The sequence below is a fragment of the Typopeltis vanoorti genome, chromosome 14 (genome assembly GCF_054136105.1).
Source record: "Typopeltis vanoorti isolate ZY-2024b chromosome 14, IOZ_Tvanoo_1.0, whole genome shotgun sequence".
Classification (NCBI taxonomy): domain Eukaryota; kingdom Metazoa; phylum Arthropoda; class Arachnida; order Uropygi; family Thelyphonidae; genus Typopeltis; species Typopeltis vanoorti.
In genome coordinates this window covers 11265631-11292975 of record NC_143562.1, presented here as the reverse complement: position 1 = coordinate 11292975, position 27345 = coordinate 11265631, and the positions used below count along the sequence as shown (strand labels likewise).

The window sequence follows — 27345 nt, the reverse complement described above, 5'->3', positions numbered from 1 at the left end:
CGCCTACTCCCTATATGGAAAGAAAATGGTGTTAGCTGATTTATTTTTTAATTTTATAATGATTCCATCATTAGTGTATAGGCTAGGCTACCTCAAAGCAATTGTATCGATTGCACGAGGCTACCATAAAGCAATCATATTGCTGCTGCTTTGTGTTAATCTTCTGTTTATGTTGTCGGTAAGTCTTCCGGTCAACAGTAGGCTATTAGTAGTTAAGGTTTTAGGGAGTCAAAAGTTATACGAGGATTTTGGAACAGGGGGATTCGCCTCCCCTAACTCCCACGTTGTTCAAGGGTCAACTGTATAATATATATAAAATAAAAATTGGGGATGCTGAAATATTAAACAACCTCGTTCTCTTGCACTAATTGAAATATAGAAATATGAAAGGTTAATGAGGAAAGGACTTTGAAACACGAACTGATTTCATGGAAATTAAAAGTAATGCAAAATATGATAATAGGTAATAACGATGTTATTAATATTAATCATACAATAATAAAAATGAAATACTGAAACTTTATGCAATTTAATTAAAATAATTAATTTTTATTATTTTTTTAAATTTTATTTACTACATTTTATTTTATTTATTTTTAGGCAGCGGAAATTACTGATCACTAGAGATCCGATAGTCCAACGCGAACTCCCAGTGAGCCACTGGCTACGATATTTAAAACAAGGTAACTCATCCGGCTCACTTCCCCAAAACAAAGAATTGTTTTTGGGTGACATAATATCCACAAACTTACTAAAACTACTGCTAGATTCACCCCAATATAATGATTAATTATAATTGGGCAAAAACCAAGATTTATTTGTGCGACTGGTGTTTCTCTTCTTTTTTTTTTTTTTTTTGTTTGTTGTTTTAATTTACGTGATAATTAAATGTGTCCTTTTGGCGCCATCTAGTGGATTCTATGTTACAATGTAAAACGTAGAAAAATATTACATAATACGGAAATCACTAAACAAGACAATAAATAAATCAATAAATTATAATCACTTTGAAAAATGTGCTAGCGTGAATTAATACAACCTCTTCTACGGGTTTGCATTGCGGAAGACAACTGCGGAAGGTTAGAATACAAACTTCCGGGTTAGCGAAAAATAGACGCCATTCATTGACCTTAATGGTATACTGAGCGCACGTGGTCAGCGGTTTATCGCACAAGGAAAAAACATCTGAACCCCCTCTCTGTTAAGTAGCATTTTATTTTAACGGGGAAGTAGCTGCACTCTAATTATTATTCTTGTTATTAGTTTAACGGAGCAGTCAGAATTTAAATAACGGAACTCTACCAAGAAATGCTAATAAACGACGCCATTGTCCATTCAGGTCATTGATCTATTATAAAGCGCAATTCTAATGAAGTTATGAAGTTTTACGCATGGTCACACTCGGTAGATTGCACGAAGAATAATACGTGACGAACGTGTTTGCATTGATATCGGATGTTTGCGTTGAAGAAAAAAAAATAATAATAATAAAGTAAAACCTTTCGATAGCAGAGAATTTTTTTTTAATGAATTTTGTTAATGACCCACTTCTTTAATAAGGATTTCATGGATGAATGAAAACGCTCGTATTTTAAATCGATTGCACTTAATAGTAAAAACTATTTTCAAAGAATACATTGATTTATGACGCATCACCAAACCGCTGTAATAATATAAAACTCGAATAATTCAAATGCCAAACAACCAGCTGTCGTTTGGAGTTAATTTATTGCCTAATAGTTATTTTATTCTCAGCTGAACGGAACTTTACCTTTAATTCCAATTAGTTTTATTAGTTTTTTAGCAATACTTTTATTTTACAATATTCACATACAAAATGTAATAATAACAATTGGAATGCAAATTTGAGATAATAATAATAATAATAATAATAATAATAATAATAATAATAATAATAATAATAATAATAATAATAATAATAATAATAATAATAATAATAATTTTTTATGTGTGTGCCTCCGTAGCGCAATTGAAAGAAATACGGGACATTGTGCCTTTTGACTGAAATATACTCAAATTTGATCTCTTCATGACGAGAAAAATATTTGCCTTTCTTTCCGCTGAAGGAGAATAAGCCGATGTCATACCGAGGTGGCAGGTTTTTCCTCCAAAAACTTCGGGTTTTTCAATCGGCATACGTCCAAAAATGTAAGATCAATATACGCGTAATTAACAGATAAAAATACCGCTATTGGGCAGCAGATGGCGTAGTATATTGATGGTAGATAGTGGCGTAATGTGCATAGATTAAGCAATGCAGACAGCGAATTTTGTAGCATAGTACGCCCTTCCTCTATGAGTCCTTGTATCCCTTGGAGGTGTTATTTTTTTAAAAAATAATTTATTTAATATTTCATTTAATAATTCATTCATTATTCATAATTCATAATATCAATAATAATTCATAATAATTCATTTAATAATAATTATTATTTTTTATGATATTTTTATTGATCTGCTAAAATATTTACACATACAATAAACTTTTTTTTTTGCACTTTTAGAGAGATTTGAAAAATAAATTTTAAAAAATCAAATCATAAGCTAAAAATATCCATAGCATAACATCAAACGTTTTATGTTCTGAAGTGTGCTTGATGAATACGGGCATGTCAAGCTTGTTTGGAAGGAGATTAATTTTGCTTGGAAGTTGTTAGAAGATCGCTTGAAGGCAGAGATGTTTGGTTGTATTCCGAGATAAGCGAACAGAATAGGTGAAAGGTGAATTTTACACTTGCTTATTGGGGACGAGTAATGAAAGTGCTTTACAAGAGGATGTTTTGGAGAAGGTTTAAACAAGAAGACGGTCACAATTGCTTGGTGTTTATAAAGTTCAGAGAGGAAAGTGATGTGTGTAGTAAAAATAGTCTCTTATTTTCCACAGTAAATTGTATGAATGGTTAGTTGATTAAAGTTGCTTCACTACACGGATATAAATACAAACATCAATTTATTTAAATTATCTGGACACATAAGGTGTTCTTTTGATTGATCTTTCTGATGCATACATCCTTAAAACATTTTTCCCGATGGAAAAAATCATTTCAGGATGTCAAGAAATCTCGGCATCAGTAATAAATTTAAATTCATACACATTATATCATTCTCACATGAAATAAAATAACTCGTGTTTTAGATAAATAGCAGAAGTTGTACTTTTTAACCATTTTTTCCCCTCAACAGTTTGTTATTACTTCAACGAATTTGGAACTTCATATTTCTAGGTTTTCTGCGTTGTGTAAGGCTTTATAAGTTCAAGCAAGAGTTAAAAGCATAAGGTACCTACTGTCCTACTAGGAATGAATGGAGTGAAGACATTGAGGAAGAGGCAATCTTCTTTTCCTATGATGCTTCCTTTCCTGTCTAACTGTGGACAAGGATCGCGATATTTGGTAGCATCGAGAACTCCTTTCCATCCTGGGTTCGAAACGGGAAGCTGTAAAGAATAAAATCAATGAATGAGATGAACTCCTTCTTGATCAACTTTCAGATACAGCAATAGAATCTCAAAATTTCGTGTTACTTTCAATCTAAAATCCAACTTTAAAAATGTAATTCATCATCTTTTATTGTCATATAAGCTACTTTTTATATAGTGCAGGTATTATTTAAAATAATTAACACCGTTCTATATGCTATTACTTAATGGACTGGAATTGGGCAGATTTTCATGGTATAATAACAATGAATTACTACAAGTTCATGTGATATTATTAGTCATCACCTTAGAAAATTTTGTACCTTCCATTTCGTTTTGTCAACTACAATGATCATTGTGGCCAGTGCTATACTGCAAGATAGTGTACCGTCCCTCAATAATTTTCTTCTCATGCACATTACTCTGCATATAAAAGCAGATCCAAAGAAGCATTAGGCGAACATTACGAACATCACAGCAAGAAGATGAGAAGTCAATATTAATGACTTATAGAGAGAAAATCATCTATGAAGCGTGAGCATCTTGGACATCTCTCAAACATTTAGATTACCTCTTTAATGATAAAGCCGTCATTTTTAAAGTGATCCTTGAATAAGATTGTAAAACAATTCAAGGCAAAGATGAACTATAAGGATGACGTCAGTCATCCTTATAGTTCATCTAAAACTCTCTCTCTTTCTTTTGACGCCATCAAGAGAGAGAGAGAGAGAGAGAGAGAGAGAGAGAGAGAGAGAGAGAGAGAGAGAGAGAGAGAGAGAGAGAGTCTATAAATATTCATCCTCTTATCTCTTGTATTGTAATAACAATTTATAGTGGCTTTAGGAACACAGATTTTCTATCCGAAGTTCACTGTACTTAGATTCTTGGTAATTCCCAATGAACCAAGTTTGGAGGCAAGCACAATTTAGATTCATCACCAGTGGTTTTTTTTTTTGTTTTTTTTTATGATCGTTAAGTTACACGATTCAAAAACGAACCCAGAAAAATTACTAAATATATTATTAAATGGTAGAATTGAAGGACAGCCCAGCAGAAGAAGACCAAGAAAGAAATGGATTGACAACATTAAAGAAAACACCCACTTAAACTCCATAACAGAACTTAATAAAAAGACAGAAGGAAATGGCAAAAATTCGTCTTTGAGGAACTCAGCCCGCCATCAGCTGACGAAAAGAAGAAGAAGAAGAAGAAATCACACGATTATCAGAAAGAACTCCAGCGTTGTTGACATCGCCTCGTGATGGTGATCCTGCAATATCCCAAGCATGTCTGCCATTTTACCTGGTCACGTGTATCCAAAGAATATTTTTGGAGAACATGATAATGAGTTCTAACACAGTTTACCTGCGCCAATCCATTAACCTAAATCTTTTCAAACAGTGCAAGATGACAGGAATAATGTGCTACTTCTTACTTGCTTGAATGTCACTGCTGGAAGAGTGGCTCAGAATCTTTCCTACTTAGTTTCCACTTGTTTCCTCTATCGTCTCGAGGATACAAGAGTGTTTTAAATAGCTGGAAGCGGTTAGGTGGAAGACTGAGGAGAACATTTTTAAGGTTAGCAAAACTCTGAGTATACATATTTTTTAGAAAATACGTAAGAAGGCAGACTCCAGTAGAAGTATGAACGAAGAGAGAGAAAAAAAAATGGCGTATTAGTTTGGAGTTCTCCTCTAAACGGGTGTGAGGGGAAGAGAACAGTTAAACTGCATGCATCTAAGCAGATAGGACACTAAGAATAAGAATATTTTAAATGAATCGTTGCGTGTTTAATTCAGAAACTTGATACACCGGTGTCAAGGTTCCGAGTACAGCACACATCTCTTTCAGGAATATTTCAAAACCCATGGACTTTATCTCTCTGAAAAATCGACATACGGTCATTTTATTCTTTATTGGAGTAATAGTTATTAAAAACTTATCTAGATTTTGTAATTTTTTTACTGCAACATTTTTGTCAGTCAATATTATTATTATTATTATTATTATTATTATTATTATTATTATTTCACAACACGTTCGATGACAGAAACCGAGGGTCACACAGAAAGCTGAAACAGGCGCTATATAAATATTATAGCGAGAATGAAAATTAGAGAAATTACTGTTTCTCTCTCTCTCTCTCTCTCTCTCACGCACACACGCACACACACGCAAAAAAACCTATAACAAACCCCTATCAAAAACACCACTACAAGGACACAAACAAACACACACCATGTCCAAATCCAACTCTACCTGCAAAAAATAAAAAAAATAAAAATAAAGTTACCCTGTGTAATAGCAGTTGAAGCCTTCCCAGAATGTATCAACAAACAGTAAAATCAACACCTGGCTTGCGAACAGTATAGAAACATAACCACGAAACCACCGCCATCTATTATCTTCCTCAGATAAGCTCTGCTAAGCTTGGATGAAGAAATTAGAAATGTCTCCCAAAGAAAGAATATAATACATTATACAGAAAAAAAGAAAACAAAGAAAAAATCGGAAAGAATTTAATTGTTATTAAAAAAAAACAAAAACAAAAAACAGAATTAAACCTGTTGTAAATATGTAATATTACGTGTTGTAATATTACATATTTCAGATTACATATTTCACTGGATATAATACCAGCGAAATATTAGCTTTTAAGTTAATAAATAGTTATTTTCTTAACCATCTGTGTTCTTATTATACCGTGAAACTAATTACATGTCTGACGAACACATAAGCCTATCCACGCGTGTAATATTACGTGTTGTAAATATGCAATCATAATTTTAATTTTAATAATAAAAAATGATTGAATTAAAAAAATAAGAAATAAAATAATGTACTGAATGTACGTATCATGTCTAATCAAAAGTACGTATGTGTGCAATGTATGTATCACGTAATTTAAACATGTAATCATAAATTTTAATTTTTTTAAAAAAATACTATTATTATCATTATTATTGAAAAATATTATTAACTTGCAAGTATCTGTTACTCACAATTGTAATGTTATTAATAAATATTAATAACATAAATATTATTAATAATTAATGTTGTTAATAAATATTATATATATATACGTGTATATATAATTATGATTGTATCTATGTATGTAACTTATATCTATATCTATATATAACTTATATCTATGTATGTAACTTTCATTCACATAATAAAATATTTAAAAAATATATTATTATTATTATTATTATTATTATGTGAATGAAAGTTGTAAATCTACAGTAGAGTATAGTGGTATCTTTTACTGCAAATAGATCACCAGGAAAAATAAATAAATAAATAAAGTTATATGTTCAAGTTCTACTTGCACACTAGAGAAGCTTTTTTTTTTTTCAGTTGTTTCGAAGTTAGATAAATTTTGGTGCAACTAAATATGATAAATCTTATATTCCGTATAACAGATACTTTTTGTGGGGTATCATGTTTCATCTAATTGTATCATTACCTTTTCTTTCTCAATTTTTATAGCCACTTACCAATCATAAATGTATAAATAAATCTACTGACGTTAATTCAACTCAAACAATAAATAAATAAATAAATGAAATCAACTGTAAAATTCACAAAATTTCATGTTAAAAGTTGTAACCAAGAGATAACAGCTGTGATCTGCCATACTCTCTTCCCTGAGGCCCATGGAATGATTGATAGCCTTGGTCACAGCTATCGGTGACCACTAAGGGGACAGAGACCAGTTCCCTACGATCTTCCAAAAGTAAGGACTGAAGGAACTCTTCCTGGTCTGTTTGGAATTAATAAATACATATATGCAGAAGTTTTCTCCGATTTACTACTGTGAGTAGGTTTAGATAATCTTGAAATCCTACTCTATGGATTAAACGTGGAATTTTCAAGCCAGTTCAAGTATCCAATAACGCAGTTGAAAGTCTCACACTGGTTATGAAAATCATCTGTTTAAAATCATTGACAAACGTTCTCGTCTCAGTGTGATTCAAACCTATTGGTTAGCAGAGATGATATCAATTCAAGTAACCCAACTAAATTTCTTGCTTTTCAATAAACACATTTTTTTAATAACTGTTAACGATTATTTCAATTATTTCTTACTTGATTCTCATAAAATTTTTGTAACGTTTATCCTTAAACAAAAAACGTTATAATGGTTTCCTCTTTCTTGTTGTCTTTATATATTTTTTTCAATCGGTATTACAGCACATCAGCTCAGCTGCAGTCTATCTGTGCAACAGCTGGTCGCACAGCTGGACAAATCTTAACGGACATTAGGGATCTGGGTCGGCAGAAGCGGTGAGCAAGTGGAGAATGTTGTTCACTTTCCGAATTTTAAATTGAAAAATTGATGACATTAAAATCGGTTGATTTTAACCTTTAAACCTATTTTTTAAATTTACTTTTAACACTTTAAATCATAAATAGATGATTAAAGCACCACCTGGCAGGAAAAAACGTAGGACAACAATTCTTAATTCAATGCTAAACGTTCTTTGGAAGTGAACTCATCGATTTAACCTTGAGTTGAATAATCTCATTAACAGGATTTAATGAATCATTTTAATGCATCATATCAATCTTTAAAGCCCTATTCATTTCGGATTTTAAGATTTAATAACTTAAAGAATGTCTAATAAACATGCATAAATATGCGAAATAAATTTGACAAACGTACCTGTTGTGTTTGCTTTTTTACTATGTAACAGTTAATCATTAATTATTCATTCCCAATTATGAAGTAGAATGCGAATATGGCCAGTCAGTAAGAAAAAAAAAAGTAAAAAACCCTTCTCAACCCTTGCCTTGGAGTACTTGTACCTAACATCCTACATCCAAGCCACCTACAGCGATCTCATTACACACGTCATCTGATTTCGCTACATCATCAGACCAGAAAAATAGAAGCGCGTCAATCTAGGTCCTTTCGAGACAAAGGATGTCTGTGTTGATTTGTACTTTTGGTATGCCCAAACAAACGAAGACCATGAGGTCAATTTGCTATGTTCGGTTAGGACTGCAAATACACATTTAGCAGGTTGATCTCTTTTTTGAAGGAATTTCCTACTCTTTCTACATATGATACCGGCTAACTCGACCCCTTTCAGCTAAAAACCCCTTATAAAGTTTTAGCCTCCTGGAGGGGGATTCGAACCAAGATCTTTCGTCCCCTGACCAAGTTATCGATGCGCTTGTAACGAGTCCTTAATTTAACTTGCTGAAATATAACCAACAAATCAGAAAATACGCATAGAAATCAAAGTACATTTTATTTCTAATGCGGTTAGATTTTGTTGAGAGAGAGAGAGAGAGAGATGGAAAAAAAAGTCAATGAAACTAATAAATAACCTTCATGGTTTAAATACCCAACTCGCTTTTGAACACACGGAATAAGTCGGCTTTGTTATTTTAGAGAATGCCAATAACACAAGGTGGTGGCTAATATCAGATGCTATTATTTAATTGGAAATTGATGCACGAATATCCGCTATGATATATCTGCATCGAGGATCGATAAGGGATTAAAAATATGTTTTTAAATCTGCTTCGGTATTTTTTAAACTCATCAAGTACAATAAAGGTAAATCTAAACTCGAACTCGTAATGAATCCTTGTTTTTATCTTGTACAGCGTTCAGTTTCCTGTTTACTACAAGATGGGAGGTCACAGCGTGTTTGCATGTTACAACATCAGCGTTGCAATACTCCATTTGTGACTGGATGAATAGCAATATGAGGCAATTCGCATGTACAACGGGTTACTAAATATATAGAGAATAGGGATGTAGGCTAAAAACGTGGTAGAGAACACCCATACTGTGCAATTTGAATATTTCACAATGTCGTAAATGTGTAGAGAACAAAGTATTGACGAATATCTTTATTGGAATATTGTAATGTTATTCATATTTCGATACATATAAAAAAAAGATGACACCTTAATGAATTTTTAAAACCTCCCTCTACCCGCAGATATTACAGTGCTAGCTGTCACGTTATTGCAAAAATTTGTTTCAATAGCTGACCTCTGTACAAGATAACACTGAAATATATCAATAGAATAATCAAAGGCCTTTCGATTTAACACGTAATCAAGAAGTTTTTTTTAATATTTAAATATTTAAAAAATGTTAAACAAAAAATATTCTTCCTTTTATCCCAAAAAGAAAGAAAAATCACCTAAGTTAGGCTATAAAATGAGAAAACACCCCCTACCTCCGTCTGAGACCGGCTAACTCACCTTCGAAAAAAGACCAGATAAAGATTCCTCACGTCACTGACGGAAATTGAACGCAGGTCTTTCCAACCAAAGGACTTCGTCCTATACTGACTGAGCTACGGAGGCTGCTGTGAATATTCTCTATAAATATATTATAAAAAACTTGAGTTGAAGCTTGTAAATCAAAACAGAACCTTAGATTGCAAAAAAGGTCAAGTATCCATTGACAAAACACACAGATAAATCAGACATTAGGTTTTATGTTCGGTATATCGATTACACTGGCAGTTCATTTCAAGTAATTCAGGAGAGAAAAAAGAAACTTGTCATACAGCACGGAAAAAAATGATAATGAGTTATGTGTTTAAAAACCCATGGAAACCTACTCTCAACATGACGTCATTTTTAATGCTTGACCGGCGCCTTAGTGTGTCGCTGTAGTTTCCAGAACTATCAAGAAATGCACAAAAAGACGGCGTTGCCATCACTGGTGGATGAAAAACAAACAAGTGGTACACGCAGCAGAAATATATTATTATTATTATTATTATTATTATTATTATTATTATTATTATTATTATTATTAAACTTCGTTTTATTACGTTACCTACCCCCCCTCTCCCACCACCACAAAAGTCGACAAAACTCGATCACGCTAAAGAGCATTGTCGATAACCATGTAAAAAATACACACTGGAATTCCCTACTTAAAATAAATGATCCTGTAACATTATACGAAAACTTTCAACTAAAGTTCACAGAAATATACAAAAAAGCAACAAAACCTACACAAACGAGGCGACAAACAAACAACAATCCATGGATAAATGAAGACATACTAAATGTTATTACTGTAAAAGAAAATCTATGGAAAAAACTTAAAAAGTCAACCAGTAATACACATTTATAAACCTTATACAAAAACACAAGAAATAAACTAACAACAAAAATTCGTAGGGCAAAAAGACGGTACTACTTCCAAAAATTCATGGAATATAACGACCACATTAAGCAAACATGGGCTACACTCAACGAATTAGTAACTCGAAAAAAGAAAACTTCAGCACAAGATTTTATCGCAAAAAGCTTCGGTCAGGACACAAACCAAGAGGAACTAGCAGACTCATTCAAACATGCTTTCACAAACAATATCAGACAACTCAAAAAAGACAAACTACCAACGATCAACAAAAAACTACCGACACAAAGTCAACAACAAACGATGTATTTTCCACCCGTAACAAAACAGGAACTGAAAGAAGCACTCCTACAATTAAAACCAAAGACCACTCCAGGAATAGACAAAATAAGACTCACAGACATTACAACACACTTTTAACAAATAAATACAATACTGTTAAAACTCATAAACATCATATTTGACACAGGCATTATTCCACAACAACTAAAAACTGAAGTAATTACGCCTATATATAAATACGGCAAAAGAAACGATAATCAGAACTACAGACTAATAGCTACACTACAAGTCATCTCAAAAATATTTGAAAAAATAACACACACCAGACTACAGAACTATTAACAGAAGTACAACATCATCTCACAAAACCAATACGGCTTTCAGAAAACAAAAAGCACCATCACTTTATTAGAAGACATCGCCGACACAATAAACAAAGCTCTCGACAAAAACAAGTACGCCGTCCTTATACTGCTGGACATAACCAAAGCATTTGATACACTTGAACATGACATACTACTCACCAAACTATACTCAATAGGTATAAGGGGAACACTGCATACATGGTTCAAGAACTACCTTTCAAACAGAACACAGGTAACAAAAATAAGTACATGTTACAGTCGGGGTATACAAAAAAAAAACACGGTGTACCTCAAGGTGCCATATTATAACAACATATACATTAACGATGTTCATAAGATATCCATAAGAAGTCAAATATTTCAGTACGCAGATGACACTGCACTACTAGCAATCCACACAGACATCAACACAGTTCTCTTCAAAGCACAACAAGACCTAAATGAAATCACAACATACTTCCACCAAAACGCAATTCTAATCAACCGCACCAAAACACAGATGTTGATAATACACAATCCAAGAATCATACGCCCCGCATCACTATCGATACACTGTCACACATACCGCTGCATTGACAACAATAATACCTGCCAATGTCCCGAAATTAAACCTGTAACACACGCAAAATACCTCGGTCTCTATATAGATTCCCATCTTAAATGGACAAAACATATAGAATACCTGCACACTAAACTCAGGAACATCGCAGCAAAACTCTTCCAAGTTAAAGGCATCATTCCTTCCAACATAAAAAAAACTCCTATATCACGGTATCTGCGAATCCCTACTCAGATACGGAATAACAGTTTATGCAAACACATCAAACAGCCACCTAACAAAATTAGAAACATAACACACGAAAATTGTGTCAACAGTGATCTGGACTCTTTACATGCAACAACCAATATCCGACAAGCACATGGCGATACACAGAATTCTGAGCATTAAAAACCTGAAATACTACATTACATTAACAAGGAATTACTTCAACATCACCTATCAAAACAACAGAGACACATCGTATAACAAGACCTACAACACCTTTCTACATCCATACACCCTTCAAAAACTCATATGGTTCTTTTGTGAGATCACATCAGATACCCACGCAACTGAACAACCTACCAAGAAATTTAAAACATATAGATAACTACAGAACATTAAAACGCAAACTCTGGAAAATATACGAACAAAGTTAAGAAACCATTAACACTAATATACACATCACAATTCATTAGCATCCAATGCCTATATCCCATACATAAACAGCAGCAACACATAAACAGTGAAGCCTAAATCCTACTCTCTTCACAAAAGCTAACCCAAGCTTCGAAGTAGGTGGGATTAACTCGCCTCACTCGACCACACCTAATCCTTATAACCAAAGAAGCAGATTATGTAATAAAACAGTTAGTAAAGCATACAACAATAAAGAAGATACTGATTATTATGTGATAATATCATTAATATAATACTCTTATGTAACATGAAAAAATAATGTTTAAATTATTCTTGTAATTAAAAATTATATAAACAAAAAAAAATATTATACAAAAACATTTCTGAATAATCTTCATTGTTAACATGTTGTAAATACATAATACAGAGGCAAAAAAATATTATTTCAAATTTTAGTTGAAATCAATGTAGAAAACGCAGCATTTAGAGCTGAATTCTGTAAAATTATAAGTTGCAATGTCACTCAAGATATCTATTGTATGTGTAAATATTTTAGCAATCAATAAACTACTATTACTATTTAAAATTATTATTATTATTATTATTACTATTATTATTAGGGGCAACTCCAAGGAGTCCTTAGAGTCATCGAGGGAGGCCCCTAACATCATGTCAAGAACAACTATTCAACATTCACACAGTCATAGCACCCACAACAGACCCTGGCAGCTTATTCCACTCATTACCCTCTAAAAGTAATGAACCCAGCTCTAACACTCTTGCTAACCACACTCTTGCCCAGTTTCCATGAATGGCCCCCAGTTTTCCCACCACCAGTGCTATTCTCAAAAATATCTTCTGAATTAATCTTATAGAAACCCTTCAATAATTTGAATGTCTCAATCATATCACCCCCTCTTCCGCCTTTCAACCAATTTCTGCAACCCACAAATCTTCAACCTGTTCTCATATGGTTCATTCCTCAGACCTGCTATCATCTTGGTCACTCGTCTCTGGATCCTCTCCACTTCCTCCCCATCACGAAGAAACCCTGGAGCCCATAACTGGGCACAGTAGTCAAGATGGGGTGTTAGAAGGCTCGATACAGAGTAACAATAACTTGCTTGTCTCTGCTCGTCAAATTATTCTTCAGTAACCAAGTGATTTGATAAGCTTATTTAGCCACTTTTGCAATGTACCCCCTAAACTTCAACTCCCTATCCACCAACACTCCCAAGTCCCTGGTCTCATCAATTTCCTGGTGTCTGGAGTACAGTTGCACCAATGAAGTAAACTGCTAATGTCAACCACTCTGCTATCCATCTCACCAACTCTATATCCATCCCCATGTTTACTGATTAGAATTCCGTGTGGTATCCTGTCAAAGGCCTTAGCAAGGTCTAGCAGAATCACTATAAACCCATTACCTTATCCAGTTCAGTCGTCACTGTGTTATGAAACACATTATATTATGCTTCTGTATATTATCGCCTTGATCAAGAAGTTTCCCTAAATACAATATTCCCTTGGTAATCAAAGTTTTTGATTAAGGAAATAATATTTTCAAACAGGTACGAGATCTCCGTCCCTCGTTACAACCTCTTTCTCTATCTGTCCGATACAAAATAATGTTAAGGCTATCCTTTAATTATACTGACTAGAAAAATATATAAAAGATCTTCATTTCAATTTGTTTTTAAATATAATAAAAGATACACATCCTGAACTTTACGAATAATAAACGAAGAGTGTGTTTATTGCTGAATGGGATAGGTTTTGACTGTGAAATAATACAGAATGTATTACACGTGATCATGTATTATTCCAGCCTGGTAATGTAGGTCGAGGCACTCAGCGCATCTCCAACAGAAGGGGGGTGAACAAAAAAGGGGGCTCCATGGTGCTGCGAAAAAAGAAATCATGGATGCGTTTACGAATTTAATGAAAACAAAATAACAACACAAATTGCTTACCACGTAACCAATATACTCATAAGTCATGATGTTTTGTAATAAATTCTTTCTTGCGGATTTTATTTATTTATTTTTTATGAAATTGATTGCTTGCTTTTATGCTGTTTTTTTTTTCATTTTTTTTTCATGGAGGAATTGAATAAGTGGAGAGAAGAAAACGCTGAACTTATTTTTGATATTTGTGTCATGTAATTTTTTTTATTACTCGTAGCCATTGTGTTGAGAATTTCAAACGAAAAAATAAATCTACATGCCCTTTGTGGGTACGTCAAACACTAAAGGGATGACTCCACCGACTGTCTCTCATTCTGTCTCGATGATGCAATGTTTACAGCGACACCTGTATTTACCTTCATTGACGCTGTTGCAAATAGCATCTAGCTGAAAATAAATTACACTTTCCATCCATTTGTACAGCACAAACTTGACAAGCAGGTCATCGCAAAACTTTTGCATCATCCTTCCCCAGTCAATCAACGACTGAAACCCGAATATGTAATAAGAAAAACAAAGCATTCAAAATCACTGAAAGTGGAAGAAATAATGAATAATAAACGAAAAATTGCTGATTAAATAATTGACTTCCATAGATATACACAAACATCACTCCAATCGAAGCAACCGATTCAAATTAATTTCAATTTCCCTCCATTTCAATCAAATAATGAATAAAATTATACTTGATTTTAAAATTCACAGATAAATAAAAAATACTGAAAAAGATGGCGCCGATGTTAGTAGTCGTATTTCGGTCAATAACCGCATTTTTCTTTAAACACGTGGGTTCAGATCTCATCCATAACACAAAGACACCCTTCTAAGTACTTTCAGCTGAATTAATCAGTTTCGTTTAGGTCAGAACACTTTCTCCATTTTTTTTAAATTTATTATACACACAAACTAGCCAAAGAACACACATAATTAACAGATCAGGGAATCCACGGAAGTGCTATGTAATAATAAAATATATGCGTCCTTTTCCTTAATTGTGTTATGAGTTCTGCCTTAAATTATACAAATCAAATATAATTTGATTTGTATAATTAAATTATACACATTAAATAAATAAAAAAAAACAACAACTTTAAGTAACTGTTGTGTACGCCCCCTATAAAAAGACCTCAATCATCTGATTGTTCCAAACTTAAATGCGTGGTTCATATATTTCAGAAAACTTACCATTTTCACAAGGACTTATACAAAAGCATTCTCTATACTATGTACACATAGTTTTCATATTTTGAAGTTACGAGTATATATTATTATTGTTGTTGATGTTGTTATTATTATCATCATCAACAACAGGCCCCCATGGAGCCAAGGGACTCATGAGGAAGGTCCCATTCTCACATATATATTTTTAGATTTATTTTGTATATTTTATATGCGCATCTATTTCGCATGAAGGACTGGAGAACTACATTTAGTGAACCAACGGAAAACTTAGGACTACTTTTTACATCGGGATGACTCAAATGTAGATTAATATATACCGGAAGAAGTTCTTTATTTCAAACAGAGAACTTTGTGTTTATGGAAAAGATCAATGCATTGTGCATTAAAACATATTTATCCACATTACGTACAAACAATATTCCCTTGGTTCACACAATTCCATGAAAGAAAACATAATTTGTTTTTTTCTTTCACGGAATGCGAGAGGGTTGAAAGACCCTTCATCTCCGTATGGTACGCTGATTCAGATAGAGGTTCTTTCGCATCTTAGAAGGAAGTCGAACCTAGATCTCTCCACACGGAGGACATCGGCGATACCGACTACGTTTTGCGATGGTGTAAAACAAAGATACAATAAATGGAAATAAATTTATTACAGTAAAATTTGTGAACTACTTTTAGTCACATAACTGTCCAAATTTTGGGATTCTCTCTCTCTCTCCAAGGATAAGAATAGGAGAAAACCATTACGCCACTGGCTACACTGAATCCGCGGGCGCGCGTGATTGTGTGTGTGTGTGTGTGTGTGTGTGTGTGTGTGTGTGTGTGTGTGTGTGTGTGTGTGTGTGTGTGTGTGTGTGTGTGTGTGTGTGTGTGGTAAACTTCCATGTAAAACAAAACACGAGACCTGTGGGACAAAGCGTAAGAAAACACACTTACCTTGAATCTCTGAGGACCCAAGGGGGGAGCAGCGTAAGGTATCCCTCGAAACGCATAAAAGTGTCGCCTAATTAAAGAATCCATCAGAAGTCCTCTAACAGATCCCTTGTCTGTCACCACCACCGGATAAAATTCCTGTCCGCTCCCGAACGGTAACCATGGCAACAAAACACAGCACACCAACACACAGATCTTCTCCAACATCCCACTGGTCATCCCTTAAGCGATGTAGCTTCGTACTTTCCCTTCGAGTCTCACATTGAAAAAAAGAAACTGCGAAGAAAAACACCAAAAGAATGAGATTTGCTTTAAATAAAGAACTTCCGGAAGTGTTCGGTTTCCTTTTGACGATTTACCGACGCTGAGCAACACTAGAATAGCATGACCGTTGCACCGACACACACACACCCGAGCTAGCGAGCGAAGTTCCACTATTTTAGGGCGGCAGAGAAAAATCGGTTTTCCCCTCATAGAGAATCCATTGCGAAACGTCGAACAGGTGGAGAAAGTGCGCTGGGTGTACGTCAGGCGAGACACCGCCCGGGTGAGTCGGAATATACGCGTTTCCCTCGTGCTACTAATCACAACTAGATGACATGGGTGGGGGCTTTTTCCTGACCGGATGACAAGGGGTCGCCATTACGCTGCTTCCGTCACCGATGAAAGGTACTTTTCGCTTTCATCAACAGGTACACATTGAGTCGTATATTCTGTATGTATCTAGGACTCCCCACCCCCGCTCCTCACCCACCCCAGATCCTGCCGTTGCGTGAGCACCAAAGAATAGCGACAGCTTTCAAGGACTTTCACGATGTTTACCAATCCCCTGATCTATTCCCACCTCATCCCCCACAACATTCACTGGAGTGCAGAGATAAATGTATTTCATCCCCGTATTTATTTAGCTTGGTGGTAAAAGAGTTCAAATGTTGTATTTTCCCCGATGTTTTTAACACAGTTCAGTACTCCGCATGTGTTTTTATGGAATCATCATACAATAGTGAATGGTTTATATGTTGCCACAGAATTTCGTTTCAACTAATTGGTTTTATCAGAATTTTAATATACATTTATTTATTAACGTACACAATTGGCAAGAAAGCCAACATTGATAATTCTCTCGTACACGCAGCTTATTTGCAAAATACTTAGCCACTAGCGCTACCACGTGTTCAAGACAACTATTTACGAATGTTGTTGATCACAACGGGAAAAACAAAAGGATCTTTCGTAGTTCGATAAAAAGCTTATTGTGAGTGCCAGTCTGACTGGAGCCACGATTTTGGAAAGTATATCTATTTATTTATGCATCATATAAATTGTATTTAAATACATTAAAAAAAAATCTTCATAATAAATAAAAAAATTACTTCAAAGTAATCAATATTATTTAAAATTTATTTCTTCGTCATATACTTAAAGATCAGTTATTATTATTAGCATTACTCCAACACACAGAGGCGCTAGACTCATCGTGGAAGACCACTGGTCATTGCACGATCCACTGCTCCATCTACTGTCTACACCAGATCACTTACCATCGAGAATGGATACTCGTCATTCTTCCAAGTGTGTTGAAATTTCAAGAACATATATTTTCTCCGTCGTAAGTTAACAAGTCCTATTGCGTAAAACATCGATACAATGTGAATTGCTTTAAAATTATTACATACGTTCTCCCGATTTATTGGTATATACTATGGTCCGGTGTGAGATTTAACCTTATTTACTGGAGGGTTGAAGTGGCTTAGACTTATTCTACTTTAATTATGAACTATTGTGCATGCCACTACATAAAACTTGTAATGTACAACAAACAGGAAATGTTTGCTGTACATTTGAACTCCGTTTCTTGTTTGATGATGCACTAATTCACATTTCATTCCTCCCTGTCTGCACTCGTTCCATTTTCAAATGATTTCTGATTCGTTCTCTTCCCAACTAACTTTCACACATGTCATGAGCCAATACATGTCTCGCTTCAGTCTGTATATTCGTCTCCTTTTCACTCTATCATTTAGTTACACTTTCAGACGTTTTTCGAGTGAGACAAACTATGGCGTTCTCACTGAAGCGTTGTGGGATTCTTCCAAGGACGCACTTCATTGTAGAATTAACCGACTTCCGTACTATTATCAGCTGGGAGTCGCGACACACTCGATAGCACCACAATTATCAATAGATGGCTTTGATGCGAAGGTTTTGTTAGAAAATTGTTTCAAATATTAATTGTTCTTGGAGAGTAGCCAGTTCTAAATGATATCACTGAATAGATAGCTCACTCGCCGATTTTTTTCAGACTAGTCTTGATTATTAAGATGGAAACTCCCTCTACAGGGAATTCAATGAGAATCTTTTTTTTTTGGCAAGAGTTAATAGAGTTATTTAGTCAGGAAAAAAATTAAATTTCTGAGCTCAATTTTTTATATCTTAAAACAATAAACAAATCTGCGTGTGTGTGTGTGTGTGTGTGTGTGTGTGTGTGTGTGTGTGTGTGTGTGTGTGTGTGTGTGGCTGAAAAGTTCAAAAGCCATCGTCAAAATAGACTGAGCTTAAAGAGGAGCCAAACTATCAAACTATTTAACTTAAAATTATAATTTATAATTAATTTCATTATTAAGTTTTAATTTTTTTAATTAACTTTTAGCTACGTTTTTCAATTGAAGATGAGCTCTGGTATCATACGGAAGGCGAATCATTTTTTCGTCAAGAAAGTCGGTTTTTTAATCTCGCATACAGGCAAATCCACCAAGGGAACACACGCAATTTACAGACAAAATTACTGTCGGTTGTAGGCAGTACATGCCGTCGTGTATAAATGGTGGTACAGTCGAATTTGACCATACGCTGCTACGAAGAATAATATGTAACACCCACTACCATCAGCCGACACGTTGAAAACAGCATTCCAGCATCGACTGGAACACGAATCCGCACAAAAACTTTCAGAACCAAGGCTACAGCATGGGTTTTCATTGTATGACTGCAATAGCATTAGCTATTGCTCACCTAAGCATTACCTAAGCCAACATGTAGCGTCTTCAGTGGTGCAAAGAGCATTTACAGTGGACGCTTGGAAAGCTGTTATGCAGCAACGAATTACGCTACATCCTCTACTTAGCAGATGGGAGAGTGTTGGTGTAAAGGGTGAACGGTAAACGTTTCTAACCAGCGTTTTTAACCCCATCTATGAAATTTGGCGGTGTCGGTGCGATGGCATGGTCATTTTTTTTCTGCTTTACCTTGATTCTCTGTTTGTAGTGCCACAAACACTGAACTCTGAGAGGTATCTGAACATTCTCGATAATGAAACAGTTCGTACTTTGTGGCGTTTCTACAAAACTGACCATTGTCTCTTGGTATAAGATAATGCACCTTCTAATAAGGCTGCTGCTTAAACTGCGTGGTTTGTGGACTCATTTGACTGGCTATCACAGAGCCCTGATTTCAGCCGTATTGAACACATGCTGGATGAATTGGAGCATGGAGTGATGTTAGAGGGAAGTCCACCCCACAACAGTCCCGTCACTCATTACATGCCTGCAGGAAGAATGGTTCAAAATTCCCATTGATCGCTATCATACACTTGTAGAAAGTATGCTGTATAGGATAGTATAATGAGAGTCAATATAAACATATATTGACTCTCCTTGAAAAATGAGACAAATGACTCTACATTGACAAATACACATCTGTTAAATCATTCAGTTCTGTAATTTCCTTGTGGATTATTATAAGCATGCTTAGAAACCATCAATATATACCGATAAGGTATTGTTTTCAGTTAGAGGATTTCTTTTCATCCATTTTAGACAGACCATAAAGAAATCAATTATAAATAAATAAATTATTATATTATTATTGTTAATACCTTTGTTGCTCTGTAGAAATGGGGTTTGCATTCATAGCACTAGTCCACCTAAAGAAAAACCATTCTAAGTTCGATTGTAGCTGTTCGCTAAAGAAACTTTTTCTAAGCCTCTTTGACTAGTTTCCTAATTCGGAAACTTTTTCTCCTGAAAGATTGGGTTTTTCGTCCCGTAAACTAAAAAAAAATCATAGAACCTACATTGTTTCAGACAATAATATACCGTGTTTGGCTTAGATAAGACGTGATGGCGGCACTTGTCTTCCTCTCTTCACAGAATACCGTTTAAAAAATGCTTATAGCCTTGGATCGGTCATCTCTAATTGGCTAACAGTCGAGATTAACTTTTCCTCAGTTTCCAAAAGTTACACAGGACTGAAACGACCTCTCCTATTCTGTATGGGGATTGAAAAGTGTTAGGAAATTGATTTATTAATAATAATTATTATTACTGTTGTTTATGATGACGTTGTTATAAAGTACATGAAAGGTGTGGTTTTTAAATATTTGGATTCTCGATATGATGATTAAAAATTATAAGAAGTTCAAGAACTTATATAGGAGTGCATTTGACTTTCCACTATGTATATTACTTAATCCTCCTATGTACAACGACACTCCATTATATATATCTGTATAACTCACTAACAATGCTATTTCCATATGAGATTGTTTAACTCGCCTTCAATCGATAAAACCCATATAAAGAATCCTCTTATCGCAAACAGAATCAAACTTGGGTGTTTTCCCGTAGAAACTGCAATGTACAGTCATTGTTCAAGTGTTTACTTATCTATTTCAAGATTTGATGTGAAGTGAGAAAATGAAGGATAAATTGGTTGGGAGGAGGATATATGAGGGTGGTCTGAAATGTTCTCGGCCTTGACCATAGATTGCAACACTATCGGCACGATTTATTTTTCTAAGTTGGTACATCTGTCATAAGCATCCATGTGAAATTGCAAGTCATTCTATCAAGTAGTTTGTTTTATACAACTGTCTGAAGCAATAGTGTTATTAATTAATCTGTATCCCTTGAAATGGATAAAATTAAGTATCGTGCGGTTATAAAATTCTTTGTCAAAGAAGGTTTAACGCCAAAAAACATTCGAAGTTCATAATAGTTTATGGGCACGCTTTTCGTTTTCGACAATTAAGAAATGGGTTGCCGAATTTAAACGTGGCCGTACCAGCCTTGAAGATGATCCACGTGAAGGAAAAAACTGTAACAACACCAGAAATCATTGATCAAGTCCATGATATGGTATTCGATGACCGACGAGTCAAAGTGCGTGAAATTGCTGAGACTATAGGCATTTCAAAAGAACGTGTAAGATATATTTTGCATGAAGAATTGCAAATGAAAAAGCTTTGCCTAAGATGGGTGCCCCGCTTGCTCACAGCAAATCAAAAACGCACTCGCATGAAAATCTCTGAGCAGAACATGGAGCGTTTCAATAAGAATAAAACTGAGTTTGGGCGTCGATTTATTACAATTGATGAAACTTGGATTAACCATTACACACCAGAATACAAAGAGCAGAGAAAACAGTGGACAGAAGCCGGTTGTTCGGCGCCAAAGAAGACAAAGTCGGTTCCATCAGCAGGAAAGGTCATGGCATCAGCATTTTGAGATGATAAAGTCATTTTGTTTATTAATTATCTTGGAAAGGGTAAAACAATAGCCGGGGAATATTATTCCGATCTTTTAACCAAACTAGACGAAGAAATTCGTGAGAAAATACCTGGTTTGCAGAAGAAAAAAATCATCTGTCATCAGGACAATGCACCTGCCTATAAAGGTTTTGGCGATGAGAAAATTAAGGGATCTGCACTATGAATTGTTGGAATATTCACCCTAATCCCCAAATTTGGTTCCTTTTTCTTACTTCTGTCTCTTCCCAAAACTAAAACTCTTCCTCGCTGGTCAGCATTTTTCTTCGAATCAAGAGGTGATCGCAGCTGTAGAGGGTATTTTGCACATCTTACTGAGAACAGCTACGGGGACGAGATAATGGCGCTGGAGCAAAAGGAATAAATGTATTAGTCTTAAGGGAAATTATTTTGAAAAATAAAAATAATTTTGAAATTATAAATTCGTTTTTCATTGTTAGGCCGAGAACCATTCAGACCACCCTCGTAATAATCACTTGGCCAAACAGGCCTGCATAAACAAATAAATAAACGAAAAACGTTAAGTTTGCTCCCCCCCCAAAAAAAATAGTAACTTCAGAATCATACTGTAAATCCATTCAACAACAACAACAACAACAATAATAATAATTTTCAGTAACCACAGGTCCTTAATGCCACGACCTTCTTAAATTGGCTTTGTGCAGGTCGTGGGCCCTGACCATATTAGGGTGGACAGTCTTATGCCTAAAAACATATTTCTGTATGGAAATTGCATGTGTTATCCTTGTCAGTTTGCCTGGTTGCAGGTTGAAACCTGATTTTCGTGCTGGAGAACTATTTAACCCGCTTGAAACGAGCGAACTGATCCAATTGAAAGGCTTTGCTAGACGTTCATCGCGTCAGATTCGAACGCAGATCTTTCCATCAACAACACCAAAAGCCCCTACAATTTTCTAAAGCTCTCCGTGCGAATAACTAGCCTAAATAGGATCAACATCAGACACTATACATTAAACTTTAGTTGTTTTACAAATACCAAAGATACCAAATGTGTGTCACACCAATATTAGATCACACGTGTACAATGAAAGCGAACCTCCACTTTTGTAACATCGCAATCTAATTGTGGGGATGTTACGTCAATCGGAAACGCCAAAAATAAGGTTAACTTTTTGGACATTACTACTGATCGCAGAGATACATATACTGTGATCCGAAAAAAGTATGTGACTGCGCTAGTTTGGAAATGAAATCCTCGCCTTAATTTAGGACAAATCAACATATTCAGGTCGAATAATCTTATTAAACTGGGAGTATTCCTATCAACGTCGATCATCCAAAACCTTCTATGTGGTAAGTGCGCCAATGACCAGATTGACAAATAACATCGCTTATATTTCCAAGTATTTTTTGAAACTTAGTACTTTAGCCAGTACTGTAGTATTTTATCTCGCTGAAAGTTTGTAGTGGCCCGTGTTTGCCGTTTGCGTACAATACTTCTTAATTAACTCAAGTCTTTCTGCTAAAGTAATTTTTCCCCTTTTTAATAGCTTACTTCTGATTGCTTGTTTGCAATTATACCCAGTCCTAGACTTACGTCGGGTTCCGTTTCGACGGTCTTCTTGTTTTGCTTTTTCTGTCTTTTCTTCTGCAAATTTCTGTTCTTCTAGCTCTACAAGGTCTTCGTGTGGGAGTTTTTCCTCCATAGCTTCCAACAAACGCATTACATCTTTATTTTCAACCTCCAACCCTTTAACTAGCAGCATTATCTTGTCGCCAATCTCCTGTAAGTATTTGTGTTTATTGAATCCTGTGAATGTATCAAAATACATTTTCAGCATCTACTTCCTAACACCATTCATACACTTCGCTGTCGCCTCACTCCATGCTGCATCCACATTCTTTATACAATGTAAAAGATTTTATTCCTTTCAAAGTCACCGAGGGTTCCCCTACCCCTACGTCGGAAATCGAGGACTTACTGTACTCAACGATGCCATACACGGGTAATTGAAATCACACACACTATATTGAAACATGCACTTTAAAAGAACATTGATTTACCAGTTTCATTCAAATCCAAATATAAAGTAAGAGAATGAATTTACAACATATTGAGTTCCATAATAGGGACATCGTTATAATTCTTCAATATGTATTCAAGGGATGTACTAGGGATGTCAGCTCCAGGTCATCCTTTCTTATCTATGCTTTATATTACTTTATCATTATTGTTATTATTAGTTCTCAATCAACGGCTGCAGTGGAAATCAAGTCAATTAAACATAGATTTGATTTCATAGCTTCCCAACACAGCAAATAAATCAATAAATAATAACTGGTGTCATCCTCAGATAAGCTCACAAATAAGCTTCGAGGATGAAAGCTGAGAAAATACATCTCATCTCATCGAAGATAAAATAAATAAATAAATAAATAAATAATAAATGTGTCATATGTAATCAAATGCATGTGATGTTGTATCATATGTAATGATAAGTATGTAATGTATGTATCATATGTTATAAATTATTATAATTATTATTGCGAAAAAAAATAGTATTATTATTATCAGAATACATGAATGTATCAAATGTAAAGAAATGTATGTAATGTAATGTTGTATCATACGTAAACAAATGTAAGTAATGTTGTTTCATATGTAAACAAATGTATGTAATTTTGTATCATATGTAATAAATTATTATTATTATTATTAAAAATAAAAAATACATGACACTTCCTTTGACTCATCGCGGGAGGACACTATGTCATCCCGTGATGATCTTAATCACTGCACATGTCTACATAAAGTATGTCTTTATCAATTTCTTCTGTTTAATCCATTGCACGTTATATATGAGTACAGCATATATAAATATACGTGTAGTTATCACACCCTTAACTTCCTCTCCTCCCAATACTAAAATGTGCTGTATGCTTCTAACTTTTAGTAGGTAGCACTGACCTTTAGAAAAAAAAAAAAAGAATCTATCCGGTATTTTTGTAATGGAATTACGATGTAGGAATAGCTCTTGTAGTTTGGACCACAATCCTTTATAACTAGAAAAATAACTCCTAAACATTATATTGACATTCTGGACATTTTGATACTGCATATGTATTGATGTTACATGGAAATGATCCGCGTGAATTAAACTGCCATACTTCAATAACTGCAGTGATATGGTTTGACCATGAGTGTTAACTCCAATTTGAAGCAGAGCACCTTTTGATTAAAACGTAGATTGTAAAGGTGAGACTGACTGCCATTTCTGTGGAAGAATAGACCAAAATATTTATGTCGATTTTGGTTGGGTGTTTTGAATTCCTGATGAAACAACAAAGGGAACGACGCATGTGTCTCTAAACTGTTTGTGTTATATTGGTTAGTTTCCTGTTTCCAGATATGAAAATTAGCTTCCTTGGAGAAAAACAAAGAAAACCGGATCACAGGCCAAAGTAACACAATATTGTGGTTTGTAACACACTCTAGTGTCTATGTATTACTGTGGCATGTATGTTATCTTATTTTGTTCTTTCTGGAATAGTCTAAATCCAGATCTCACTTTTTTGTTGTTAACACTGTTATGAAACTCAAAATATTTTTAAAAAGTTATTTTTAAATAATTGTTGTTTCTTCTCGATATCCATCGTCGATTTTACGCTTGCCATTAATGGTGTATACCTAAAGCTAACACAAACAACAGTACAATGTTTGTCTCTTGCCTTAAATGAAAAAGGAGCAAAAAGGCTTTAATTATCTGGTTTTCTCTTTAGTGAATTTTCAGTATTATTCATCTGTGATATCATTGAGAAGTTATTTTCATTGTCCGCTGAGGTACAGATTACAGTTACAAATCATCTGGTGAAACTAATGATATCTGTTATAAGATTAGAGCTTGACTGCTTGTGTCCCACTTGACTCATTTTCACTCATTGGGATTTTTTTCCAGTTTTCAAGAACACAAACCTCATTCAGTTTCATTTGAACTAACTAGATCTTCAGAATTTTTATTATTATTACATTAACTCTCCGGGGATCAAAGGCTCATCGAGAGAGAAAGAGAGAGAGGTTTATACCATTACAATATGGAAGAAGTATACATGCAGTATAAAAGTTAACAGACTTATGGAAAATGTCTCCTGTCCAACATTTCTATCATACTGAAGCTTAAACTTATTTATACCCTTAGAATTCAGAATATACTCAGGTAATGCATTCCACTCTCCCCGCAATAAATAAATACTTCTCACCCTCTTATTCACTGCTTTCTTGCACAATTCAGGGATGGCCTCTAGTTCTTTCCCCTTCCCGTATCCATCTGGCAAAATACCTAACGGCTTAAACGTTTCAGTCACATCACTCCTTCACCTTCTATCTGCCAGACTCTGCAGATTACGACTTCAATCTATCTTCATAGCTAACATTCCATATTTATCACCGGAATCGTTTTTGTCAACAGCCTCTGTACTCTCTCCAAATTATATAATTCCTTCTAAACCACGGTGACCAGATTTGAGTACACTGGTCCAGAGGTGGCCTGGTCAGGGCCTTATACAGTGGAATCACTACCCTTTTATCTCTACTGATTATTGTTTGTCTTGTTATTGCAGCAATCCTCTGAGTTGTCTTAATCGCCTTTGCAACATGCTCCTTGAATTTCAAATTTCGATCCACCATAACCCCAAGGTCCCGTGCTTCTTTAACTTCTTCCTGCATACTTCAACATATTGAGTATGCAGCATTCCATCTGCAGCTATCAAAATTCAAAACCTTACATTTACCACATTAAACTGGTATCCTCCATTCGTCTGCCTACCTTTTCAACTTATTCAGATCTTCCTGAAGAGCCACTACATCAGCATTACAAGCAATAGTCTTCCCCACTTCATGTTATCTGCAAGCAACTGCATATCTAATTTAATCTCAGGAAAATATCATTGATCTAAAGGTTGAAAAAGTACTCATCCCAGCACAGAGCCTTGTAGAACCCTACTAGTAATGTTCCTTTTCCCTGATATTCCCCCTCCATACTCAACCCTTTGATATGTATAAGACAACCAAGAGCATATCCACTCCACCAACTCAATATCTAAACCCATACGTTGCACCTTAAACATCACTTTATCATGTGGAACCCTGTCAAATGCCTTTGAGAAATCTAAAGAAAATAAAAAAATACAGTGTATGCATTTTCTTCAACGATTCTTGTTACTTGATCATCAAAGTTACCCAGTATGCCAGTGATGTTCTGTAATCAATGTTTCATGAAAAAACATTACTGTTCTATAGATATTTTGTCATCCCAAAACATGTCAAATATATGTAATGGAAATTAGCTCATTTAGTCAAAAT

The 27345-nt window shown here is 34.7% G+C and overlaps 1 protein-coding gene across 1 annotated transcript in view; it reads right to left on the bottom strand.

Moving 5' to 3' along the window:
- The window catches only part of LOC150099214 (neuroligin-4, Y-linked-like), a 51915-nt gene extending 35180 nt beyond the window's left edge, over positions 1 to 16735 (bottom strand). The window contains exons 1-2 of the mRNA XM_090403961.1: positions 16484 to 16735; positions 3308 to 3457 (exon numbers count right to left, since the gene is read on the bottom strand). Coding sequence (XP_090260087.1) covers positions 3308 to 3457; positions 16484 to 16699 — 366 coding nt within the window. The 5' untranslated portion in view covers positions 16700 to 16735. The remainder of the gene's footprint in view (positions 1 to 3307; positions 3458 to 16483) is intronic.
- Between the last annotated feature and the right edge of the window lie 10610 nt (positions 16736 to 27345).